Source organism: Rana temporaria, chromosome 5, assembly GCF_905171775.1.
Source record: "Rana temporaria chromosome 5, aRanTem1.1, whole genome shotgun sequence".
NCBI lineage: Eukaryota > Metazoa > Chordata > Amphibia > Anura > Ranidae > Rana > Rana temporaria.
In genome coordinates, this window is record NC_053493.1 from 99,850,122 (window position 1) to 99,862,967 (window position 12,846).

A 12,846-nucleotide genomic window follows, 5' to 3' on the forward strand; every position below is an offset into this window, starting at 1 on the left:
ACAATGTAGATTTAAAGCGCTGCATAAATGGGCGGCGCTATTAAGGACCTGAAAAAAAAAAACTGGTGGCCTTTGAACTTATAATTTACAGCACCCAGTAGGGTAAAATATTTGTTTTGGATTTATATTTAAAGTGGATGTAAATCCCAAAATCTTTTTTTTGACGTCACAATGTACAGTATAAGATTTTCAATCATCTGTGCACAGTCTTGCCACACAGAGTTAATCCAGCTCTGAGCAATCATCTTTTATTGTTCCGTGAAATACAACAGACTTCCAGATAAAAACCAAAGTCCTTGTTTCTGAAAAAAAAGTGCACAATTCACATCCCCTCCCTGTGTTTTGATTAAAGGTTTTCAAAATATGGGGTGAGTCACAGTTCAGTGCCATGAGAAAATGCAACAGCCATCAGAATATACATAGAGCTGGAGGGAAGAGGGGAGGGGGATGTGAATTGAGCACTTTTTACAGAAGCTGTGTATGTCTGCAAGCAGTGCACAAGATATGTAAATAACCTGTCACTCAAGCAAGGACTTTGGTTTTTACCTGTAAGTCTGTTTTATTTCCCTGAACAATAAAAAGAGGATTGCTCAGAGCTGGATTAACTCTGTGTGGCAAGACTGGGCACAGATAATAAGAAATCTTATTCCCTACATTGTGACATCAAAATTTTTTTTGGGGATGGGGGTTTACATCCACTTTAACGACCGCCTCCTGCATATATACATCAGCAGAATGGCACGGCTGGGCAGATGTACGTACAGGTACGTCCTGTACATCTACCCAGCCGTGGGTCGCGGTCGCTGATCGCCGCCATTAGTAAAAAAAAAAAAAAAATTTTTTTATAAAAATGCAATAAAACGATCCCCTATTTTGTAAACGCTATAAATTTTGCGCAAACCAACCGATAAATGCTTATTGCGATTTTTTTTACCAAAAATATGTAGAAGAATACGTATCGGCCTAAACTGAGGAAAAAAAAAAACTTTTTTTTATTTTTGGGGGATATTTATTATAGCAAAATTTAAAAAATATTGCATTTTTTTCAAAATTGTCACTCTATTTTTGTTTATAGCGCAAAAAATAAAAACCGCAGAGTTGATGAAATACCACCAAAAAAAAAAGCCCCATTTGTGGGAAAAAAGGACGCCAATTTTGGGAGCCACGTCGCATGACCGCGCAATTGTCAGTTACAGCGACGCAGTGCCGAATCGCAAAAAGGGGCCTGGTCCTTTACCTGCATTTTGGTCCGGAGCTTAAGTGGTTAAGGTTGCTTTGTCATCATATATCTGCAGGATTGGTTATTTATAGCGCTGTAAATTGGTACACTACCCAGCAGGGTCATTTATTCTTTGCATACAGATTTATATTATGGGTTGGTAATCACTGGTATTGAGCTTTACGACTTCGAAGGACATTGAAAGTTATTTTATTTGAAGTTAGCGCTACACTTTATTATTTTAATGCTTGTAGAGACACAATGTAGTGTTGGCGGCTTCTTTATATTTCCATATCCTTTTATTTCGATTTTCTATATAGTTTATAAAATCGGCCAGCACATAAGTGGTCCATCCCCTCTCTATTTTTCACATGCTTGCTTATTGAGTGCAGAATTTACATACAATTTTAAAGGAATAGTATAGTTTATGGGCATACCTGAGCAGGGAAGAACCAGAAGAAGAGGTTGCTGTCATAGGTCTTGTTCACGGTGAGGTATCCTGCATAACTCTTCACATTCACACCTGGAAGGTTTCCAACAAGGCTCAGCTCACGTGCTAAAAAAGACAAGGTTTATCGCAAATAAAAAAAGGTAATGCTGAATAATACAGGACATAGGAACATAAAGGGGCTAAACGCCACCAACAGTGCTATGGATTCTCCATAAACTTCACTTTATAAAGAAAATATAATGCAGTTGCGAAAAAAAAAAAAGAGGCTGCAAGAAATGTAAAAAGATTTGTTAGCGAAAGGAAACTAATTTCACAGATTCTATACACATATGTTTGAACTTCCTAAAAGCAAAAACATCAGCAGCACTAATTGGTCAACATTCAGATAAATATATATAAAAAAAGTCCTTCATTGACACTCCATTAGTATAAAAGTTGTGAGCCTGTTCCCAATCTGGGTTGAATGGCAAGAGATTGGGTAACGACTCACCAGATCACAGCAAAAGCATAGCCCAATACGATAATATTTTTGTCTTGCGGTCGGTTTAACGTCAAACTCTTCATCTATATCAACTTGCCACCATGAAAGACACTCACGTAGTGTGATATTGTTATAATTTTAATCTATAAAAACCCCTCTTAATACATTGCACTTACAAAGCTAAAAGCATACAAAAAGAGTGTAATATCCTCCTAATAACATCATTAAGGGCGTGACCACATCGATCGATCTATACAGACTTGATTGTGCCTCTCAACCCTGGAACTGCCTGCTTTGTTTCAACGAAAGGGTGGTGAGGGTTGCACTCCCAGTCTGATGTTATTTGGAGGATATTACACTCTTTTGTATGCTTTTATCTTTGGAAGTACAATATGTTTTTATAGATTAAAATTAAAACATCACGCTATGCGAGTGTCTCTTTCATGGTGGCGAGTTGATATAGATGAAGAGTTTGACATTAAACAGACAGCAAGACAAAAATGTTATCGTATTATGCCATATCATGTACACACAACTGTTTTTCATTACGAGAAAAATGAAATTTTTGAAATTGGTCGTTAAAAACGGTCGTGTGTCTGCTCCAGAGCATTTTTCCCTCGACGGGGAAAAATGGGCATTTTAGAACCGCTTTATGTTTTCTCATTTTTTGTCGTCGTGAAAAACGATCTTGTGTAGGCTTTAACGACAGGGAAAAAACACACATGCTCAGAATGCTAGTTATGAGAAGGGAAATTTGCATAATCAGCCCAAAGCGTGGCGCCATTCGAATGGAACTTCCCCTTTATAGTGCAGTCGTACGTGTTGCGCTTTGCTAGAGCATTTTTTATCACGATCGTGTGTATGTAAGGCAGGCTTGACAAGAATCACGTCGAGAAAAACTTTGTTTTTTCCACAACAATCATGTGTACACGGCATTAGGCTTGGCTTTTGCTGTGATCTGGTGAGTCATTACCCATTGGGGGGGCTGTCACAAGGTGTGGTGACGAGAATGGTTATTGCAACAATCTATTGCCATTCTACCCAGATTGGGAACAGGCTCACAACTTTTTTACTCACGGAGTGTCAAAGAAGGGCGATAGATCTAAATGTTGACCCAATTAGCACTGCCAACGTTTGTATTTGCTTTTAGGAAGTTCAAACATGTGTATAGTACATTTGTTATAGTAGTAGCTTTGGAGACATTGATACATGTGCACTGGGAGGGATTTTTTTAATTGGTTCCAATTGTGCTTTTTATTTCACAGATTGTTTACTCCCCCCTCCTTACCTTCATCAATCTTCCCGCTTTCCAGGTATGGGGTAAGAAAAAGTGGCTCCCCAGGATCCCCTCTAGTGGTGAGGGGAACTTTTACTCCAGTAAACATCTGGCTGAAGGGAGTCCTTGGATGCCGCCACATATACACTTGTTCAAGACTTGCCAGAAGGGTCAAAAACCCCATGAAATTGGGGAAAAGTTTCATCCTGAGTCCAGATGATCTGCAAACAAAAAAAAACATGTGAACTACATATATTATCTGAGAACGCCACCTATAAAATTAGAACTGTAATTTAAAAAGGTAATGTATATAGTATGTTTCCCATGAGTGTGTATTTTATGTTAATGAGGCAGGTGAGCATAGCTGTGCGTGTTCTGCAAGTTTAACACAACAAGTATTTCTAGATACTGGTAGTATAAAGCGACTGCCACCAAGTAGCTATTTTGCAGTCATTCTTAAAGTGATTCTAAAAGACGATCCTATTTTTGGGTCCCCTGTAGGCAGTCTTGACTCCTCCCCCTTGCCGAGTGCCCCTATAGCAAGCCTCTTGGACATAGGGTTCATTTACTCGAGCTAGAGAGGGCAAAATTAGTCACCATCCTGCAAATAAACCAGCCAGCTTCCATGTTTTATTACCAAATCTTAAATTGAACAACTTGAGGTTAGAAGCTGATCGGTTTCTATGCAGAAATTGGACTAATGTTTAGGGCTGCAACTAACGATTATTTTCATCATAGATTATTGTTTCGATTATTTGGTTAACCGCTTCCAGACCACCGCATGTACATAAACGTCGGCAGAATGGCACGTACAGGCACATTGGCGTACCTGTACGTCCCTGCCTAGACGTGGGTCGTGGGTCCGATCGGGACCCCCCCCCCCCGCTACATGCGGCGGTCGGATTCCCGCGGGGAGCGATCCGGGATGACGGCGCGGCTATTCGTTTATAGCCGCTTCGTCGCGATCGCTCCCCGGAGCTGAAGAACGGGGAGAGCCGTATGTAAACACGGCTTCCCCGTGCTTCACTGTGGCGGCGCATCGATCGAGTGATCCCTTTTATAGGGAGACTCGATCGATGACGTCAGTCCTACAGCCACACCCCCCTACAGTTGTAAACACACACTAGGTGAACCCTAAGGCCCCATTCACACCTAGGCGTTTTTACGCCTGAAGCGCACTGCTCACAAACGCCAGAGGGGAGAATTAACATTATTCCCTATGGTGACTGTTCACACCTGAACGCCTGAACGCCTGAACGCCCAAACGCCTGTCGCGCGAAGCTCAAACAAGTCCCGGACCTTTTTTTGTCGCGTGTATTGTGCGGTTTGGGCGTATTTGAGCGTTTTTTTTTTCCATAGAAAGTAATGGGAAACGCGCGAATTGAGCGTATCGCGCGACAACGGGCGTTTGCTACGGGCGTTTCGTCGCTTTAATAAATAGAACTTGTCGCCCATGCAGAAGATTAAAAAAATCTACCAACATAGCAACAAGTGATGAAAAGATGATCATTTTTCCTATTGGCTAAAATAAAAAACGCCGAAGTACAAAAACGTCGCACGACGCTGTATGCAAACGCTCAAATACGCGCGACAAAACGCCAGAAAAAAAACGACCGACGCTCAGGTGTGAATGCAGCCTTACTCCTACAGCGCCCCCTGTGGTTAACTCCCAAACGGCAACTATCATTTTCACAATAAACAATGCAATTTAAATGCATTTTTTGCTGTGAAAATGACAATGGTCCCAAAAATGTGTCAACATTTTCCGAAAGTGTCCGCCATAATGTCGCAGTAACGGAAAAAAAACGCTGATCGCCGCCATTAGTAGTAAAAAAAAAAAAAAAAAAAAAAAAAATTAAAAAAAATGCAATAAAACTATCCCCTATTTTGTAAACGCTATAAATTTTGCGCAAACCAATCGATAAACGCTTATTGCGATTTTTTTTACCAAAAATAGGTAGAAGAATACGTATCAGCCTAAACTGAGGAAATTTTGAATACGTATCAGCCTAAACTGAGGAAATTTTTTTTTTATATTATAATATATATATATATATATATATATATATATATATATATATATATATATGTTTTTGGGGGATATTATAGCAAAAAGTAAAAAATATTGCATTTTTTTTCAAAATTGTCGCTCTATTTTTGTTTATAGCGCAAAAAATAAAAACCGCAGAGGTGATCAAATACCACCAAAAGAAAGCTCTATTTGTGGGGAAAAAAGGACGCCAATTTTGTTTGGGAGCCACGTCGCCCGACCGCGCAATTGTCTGTTTAAGCGACGCAGTGCCGAATTGTAAAAACCCCTTGGGTCATTTAGCAGCATATTGGTCCGGTCCTTAAGTGGTTAATAACTAAAAAAAAAAAAAGGGCCTTGCCCTTTCCAAATACGCAACAGCTCAAAAAATCATGGATGTGAACATGTCCCAACCATTTCCTGCAAAAAAATTGCATACCCCAGCGTGTCAGACGCCACACCCCCCCTGGGTCTATGCAAAATTTTCTTCCACATAGCCGATCCCTGGTGATAATTTTGGGGACGGCTGCTCTATAGTATTCCCTGTCGCTCCTCCCTGACAGGTACATGAAAATATATGTACAGAGGTGAAGGGAGGGGGTGGAGGAGCTGGGACAGTACGGACTGTTATAAGACACTCCCAGAAAGTGGACAATGATATACAAGGATGGGGGGGGTGTAACTCTCCTGGAGTAGTCAAATTTTCTAGTAAGTTCATATGCATGCATACTGCACGTGAATAAAACACAAAACCGCTGTTCTTCCTTAGGTGGGTAAACACAACCCTTACACGGCATATGCCGTAGTGTACCTCATGTGAATGAGGCCCAAGCATTTAAAAGACTTGATTTTCCTGTACTTTTATCCATATTTTTTTTGGTTCAGTTTTGGCCCAGATTCAGTGTGACGTTTGGTACTCATTAGGACCATATGAGCCAAGTCCCCCTTTCCCCAGCCATGTGTCTGTACGATAACGAAGGAAGCCCTGATCATCATCTGACCCAGGTACAGTACATGGTCTCATCCTATGGATGTCAGTAACTTCCTTCAGCTGATGTGCTGAGTGATCTTATATAATAAGGCCGCCTCCACATTAACCACAGGAAATCGCCATCTGTAGGAACACCAATTCTTTCACTTCTCCATACTTGGCATACTTTAGATTTCTCAACCTTTTCCACACAGAGGAACAGATGAAATAACTTTCAGGTCTCAGGAAACCCCTGATAAAAAATGACTATATCTACCACTCTATATACATTAGTGTGATGGTCAGTGGGAAGAATGATCCTTGGTAATTGGGTCATTGGGAAGAATTACCCCATACAGATAGCAAAAAAGATCAATGGTGTCAGTGGGAACCCCAATAAGTGTAAACCCCAATAATTTTTTTGTTGCTGTCACAATGTAGAGTATAAGATTTCCTATAATCTGTGCCCAATCTTGTCACAAAGAGTTAATCCAGCTCCGAGCAATCCTCTTTTCTTTTTTTAAGCAAGATAAACGGACAAACAGGAGAAAACTTTTGTCCGTTCTTCCCCTTTCCTGTGAGTGACAGGTTATTTACATATCTCATGCACTAGCCTGGAGACAGGCATTATTTTTTAATTCCCACCCCCACTCCTTTTCTGAAGTCATGTGGTTACTTTTCTGGATTTTGACTGGATGTTAGAGACCATAGCAGAATTTAGTGTAAGGGGAGTGTAGAGGAGGGCAGGGAGTCTACTGACATCACTACTCCACCCACCGAGCTCCAGACAACAGATCCACCCACAGAATCTGCAGTTTTTCAGTTCTTATAACAGACAGAGGGGAGACATTTGACAGATAAGGATACATGCAGGAGGCATCTATATCCTTATAGATCAGCACTATGGCAGTAGTTTAGAAAGGATGAGAGTGGCTTTACATCCACTTTAAGGAACCCTAGTTGGGGAATCCTGCTCTTTAGATTCCCCCGTTAGATCAGCCTGACAAACTATGGTATTTCTCCAGGGTGACAGTATTCATAAAGCTGATCTCCAGGTAGGACCTTTATTACATAGTTACATTGGTTCAGGTCTGGGGGGGGGGCTCATTGCCATGTGTTTTTTCACCTTAATGCATAGGATGCATCAAGGTAAAAAAACATGAACCTTTACAACCCCTTTAATGTCACAACCTCTCCTGTCCACCTTCACCCCAACTAAAGAGGGAGATTCACCCCATTTTCCATGGAGAATGCCTTTCCATTTTTTTTTTGCCTTCCTCTTGATCAACTGTGGGTGAGGGATTGTGTATATGGGATTGCATTATATTTGTTTATTTTTTTTGGTTGAACTAGACGGACTTGTCTTTTTTTTTCCAACCTGACTGACTATGTATCAATGAAAGCAAAAGCAAGTCCCCAATATTAGGTTGTCCTCAGAATAAGAATAGAAGGGAAATCTTCCAATGAGTACACTAGTTCTGGTGACAAGCAGGGATTCTCTCACTTCCTGTTTTGGCTATGGGACAGGAAATGAAGGGAAATCACCCAAATGGTATTTTTGATCAGATTTCAGTTTCCACCATGTAATCTCAGAATCTGATCGGCAGGACTATATTCCCGAACAAAGCATCTCAGTGCTGCCGATTGATACAAGACAAATCTGTAATTTTCTCTCCTGGTTGGTTGATGCAGTTAGCTCAACTTTACAAAAAAAGGATGCAAGGGTGATAAAACACCATAACCCTTCCCCCCCCCCCTCCCCCAACCACCTCTTTGGCGTCTCCTGTACTTACAAGCCGTCAGTGTCCTGCAGCCGCTCTAGCAGTTCGGGGATTTGAAATCCCAGCTCTTCTCCATCAGTTTTTCTTGCACCTACCATATCAATTCTGATTGGTCAGCGATCAACACTGACAGCACAGGTGCAGGCAATGCTGGTTTGGTTTTCAGTGGTTTTGCACAGAGCTGCCCCGATCCTCTTCTGGGGTGCCCCGCCAGCGCTCCAGGCCCCTCCTTCTCAATCGGGTGTCCATGGAAACACCCGTGCGGGTGCGCTCCTGAGTCCCGCTGCTGCGTCCATTGACAGTGAGACTAGACCCCAGCACCCAAGGTTTGATTGACAGCAGCAGGAGCCAATAACAGAATACAACTTCAGAAGTGACATAATATGTTGACTAGTTTTGTATGTATTCTTTCATTTCTGAGCATGCGTAGTCTTGCCCTTGCGATTTTTTTTTTCCCCATACGAAAACCATACTAATTAAACAAAAATCGAACGTTGAGGTCATGTATAACAAATTTTATAGTCTGCATATTCAGCTTTTGTCTGACGAAAAACCGGAATCGGATGTTGAAAGCACCATACTAACGAGCCGAAAATGGCAGATCGTTCGGAGGAAATTTCCATTTCCGATTTTCTTATCGTGTGCATGGGCCTTTAGTGCGCCAAAAGTGCACCACTATGAACAGTTTTTGTTAGCTACCTACGTAAAGTCCATCTAAATCAGCTAGTGCATCTAAAGCTTAGGACACACTATGAGAAAATTGGACAAACGATCGTCTGATTTTCTACAAAGGTGCGTATTGTGATGTAACCGAGAATGATATCATAAAAAAAAAAAAAACACAAAACCAACAAGTGGCCACTGCCCCCACCTATAACTGGTCTTTGTAACAAGGAGCCCTGGAGGGGCGACGCGTGTCAAACAAACACAAAAATCTTTTTGTACATCACCCTTCCAGAGCTCCTTGCTGCAAAGACCAGTTATAGGTGGGGGCGGTGGCTACTTGTTTGGTCAGGTAAAGCACCGACATCTTTGCTGCCATAGTGCAATGTGCTGGGTGTTCAGTGTGCCCTTGTACCTTTAACGGAGGGGTGGGCTCCTTCCAGGTCCACCTGCCTATCCATTAAAATGCATGCACTCTCATGGTGGAGACTCGCTGAAGTTAGAGTTGGGGACTATAGAAAACAGGGTGCCTTGATGGGGCCTGTAGCTTAGGTCAGACATTTCTTGTAGTCGGCCACCAGGTTTGCACATATCTCAGGAGGAATTTTCTCCTACTTTTCAGATCTTCTCCAAGTCATTAAAGTTTTGAGGCTGATGTTTTGCAACTCGAACCTTCAGCTCCCTCCACATATTTTTTATGGGATTAAGGTCTGGAGACTGGATAGGCCACTCCAGGTCCTTAATGTGCTTCTTCTTGAGCTACTCCTTTGTTGCCTTGGCCGTGTTTTGGGTCATTGTCATGCTGGAATACCCACCCACGACAATGCCCTGGCTGAGGGAAGTAGGTTCTCACCCAAGATTTGATGGTACATGACCCCCCTCTATCGTCCCTTTGACGCGGTGAAGTTGTCCTGTCCCCTTAGCAGAAAAACACCCCCAAAGCATGTTTCCACCTCCATGTTTGATGGTGTTCTTGGGGGGGGGGGGGTCATAGGCAGCATTCCTCCTCCAAACATGGCAAGTTGAACTGAGCCAAAGAGCTTAGATTTTGGTCTCATCTGACAACACTTTCCCCCAGTTCTCCTCTGAATCATTCAGATGTTCATTAGCAAACTTCAGACGGTCCTGTACATGTGCTTTCTTGAGCAGAGGGACCTTGCGGGCGCTGAAGGATTTAAGTCCTTCACGTCGTTGTGTATTACCAATTGTTTTCTTATTGTCTATGGTCTCAGCTGCCATGAGATACGCGACAAGATTCTCCCATTTAGTTCTGGGCTGATTCCTCACCGTTCACATGATCATTGAAACTCCACGAGGTGAGATCTTACATGGAGCCCCAGACTGAGGGAGATTAACAGTTATTTAGCGTTTCTTCCATTTGCAAATAATCGCACCAACTGCTGTCGCCCTCTAACCAAGCTGCTTGCTGATGGTCTTGTAACCCATTCCAGCCTTGTGTAGGTCTACAATCTTGTCCCTGACATCCTTGGACAGCTCTTTGGTCTTGGCCATGGTGGAGAGATTGGAATCTGATTGATTGCTTCTGTGGACAGGTTTCTTTTATACAGGTAACAAGCTGAGATTAGGACCACTCCCTTTAGGAGAGAGTGCTCCTAATCTCAGCTTGTTACCTGTAAAGAAGACACCTGGGCGCCAGGAATCTTGCTGACTGATAGGGGACCAAATACTTATTTCACTCATCAAAATGCAAATCAATTTATAGCTTTTTTTAAATGTATTTTTCTGGATATTTTTTTGTTATTCTTTCTCTCACTGTTAAAATAAACCTACTATTGGAATCATAGTCAGTGGGCAAACGTACAAAATCAGCAAGTGATTAACCACTTAAGCCCTGGACCATATTGCTGCCTAAAGACCCAAGGGGTTTTTACAGTTTGGGACTGCGTCGCTTTAACAGACAATTGCGCGGTCGTGCGACGTGGCTCCCAAACAAAATTGGCGTCCTTTTTTCCCCACAAATAGAGCTTTCTTTTGGTGGTATTTGATCACCTCTGCAGTTTTTATTTTTTGCGCTATAAACAAAAATAGAGCGACAATTTTGAAAAAAATGCAATATTTTTTACTTTTTGCTGTAATAAATATCCCCCAAAAACATATATAAATTTTTTTTTCCCCCTCAGTTTAGGCCATACGTATTCTTCTACCTATTTTTGGTAAAAAAAAAAAATCGCAATAATCGTTTATCGGTTGGTTTGCGCAAAATTTATAGCGTTTACAAAATAGGGGATAGTTTTTTTGCATTTTTATTTTTTTTATTTTTTTTACTACTAATGGCGGCGATCAGCGATTTTTTTCGTGACTGCGACATTATGGCGGACACTTCGGACAATTTTGACACATTTTTGGGACAATTGTCATTTTCACAGCAAAAAATGCATTTAAATTGCATTGTTTATTGTGAAAATGACAGTTGCAGTTTGGGAGTTAACCACAGGGGGCGCTGTAGGAGTTAGGGTTCACCTAGTGTGTGTTTACAACTGTAGGGGGGTGTGGCTGTAGGACTGACGTCATCGATCGTGTCTTCCCTATAAAGGGAATGACGCGATCGATGCGCCGACACAGTGAAGCACGGGGAAGCCGTGTTTACACACGGCTCTCCCCGTTCTTCAGCTCCGGGGAGCGATCGCGACGGCGCGGCTAAAAACAAATAGCCGCGCCGTCGTCCCGGATCGCTCCCCGAGCGGACCCGACCTCCGCATGTACCGGGGGGGTCCCGATCGGACCCCCCACCCACGTCTAGCAGAGGACGTACAGGTACGTACATGTGCCTGTCCGTGCCATTCTGCCGACGTATATGTACATGAGGAGGTCGGGAAGTGGTTAAATACCCCCCCGCTGTATTTGCAATGTGTGCAGACTAAAGCCTTGTACACACGATCGGATTTTCATCGGACAAAGCGCAGGACTTTTCTCCGAAGGGCGTCAGCCTACAAACGGCAAAGAATCGTTGGCCAACAAACCCGAAACTACGTGTTTTTTTCAGCTCTTTAGCGCCACCCTTTAGACAACTTCTGCTAATCTTGGGTTATGGTAAGCATTGCTTCTGAGCACGCGTGTTTGTACTTTGTAGTTTTGTCTGAAGGACTTGTTTACACAGATAATCCGACAACACATTTGTTGGCGGACAATTTTAAAGCATGCTATCCAACATTTGTTGGCGGAAAATCTGACAATTGTCCGATGGAGCGTACATACGGTCGGATTTTCCGACAACAGCCTGTCATCACACAACTTCCGTTGGATAATCCGATCGTGCGTACGAGGCTTAAACGCATACCATTAGACAGGTCAGTTTGGTTGATCGCTTGCTGGTAAGTTTGAGCTTTTTTGTATTTGAATGATATTAATCTGTATGAAAATTCTCAGACAAAGACAAATACAGCTACCATATAGTAGCGTCTTCCAGGTCCCCCTTTGCTTCCAACCGTGCGCGGTATGCATCTTATTATTTCCGTATGATCACTGTACCGTACACAGTGAACCAAAGTTGAACATTGCGTTCACTTATGAAAAACATTTTCTCCATTACTCCATCAAGAGTGGATATATCCTAAAGATTACCATAAAAAAAGTGAGTTGGATAGAGGAATCGCCCCCCGCCCACCCCAGCTGGGACATTCTATTCTGACAGCAGGACCCGCCTCTGTCCAAGTCCCGGATCACACGGATGCGGTGCAAATTCTCTGCCGACTTCAGACATCATCCAAATCGCACCCCATTCATGCGAACTGCTGTGTGAATGTTAGGTTAACACCTCAAAATCGGTTCACAAAACGCAGTGCGATTTGCAGAATCAGATTGTATAGGTGTGAACACCCAATGCGATCCAATTATGGCGTGGCCAAAAAAAAAAAAAGGCGTCCTGCGTGTTTTTGGTGCAGATTCCATGGCATACAGAATAATGTCTCAAATCGCACTGCTGAAGAAACGCATGTGATTTGAACAGGAATGCAGT

General features: G+C 42.4%; 1 protein-coding gene across 1 annotated transcript in view; it reads right to left on the reverse strand.

Annotated features, from left to right (window-relative positions):
* Positions 1-12,846, reverse strand: part of CPVL (carboxypeptidase vitellogenic like) — a 132,890-nt gene that overhangs the window by 118,675 nt on the left and 1,369 nt on the right. Inside the window, exons 2-3 of the mRNA XM_040352930.1 lie at positions 3,440-3,648; positions 1,657-1,775 (exon numbers count right to left, since the gene is read on the reverse strand). Of these exons, the coding sequence (XP_040208864.1) occupies positions 1,657-1,775; positions 3,440-3,632 (312 nt within the window). The 5' untranslated portion in view covers positions 3,633-3,648. The remainder of the gene's footprint in view (positions 1-1,656; positions 1,776-3,439; positions 3,649-12,846) is intronic.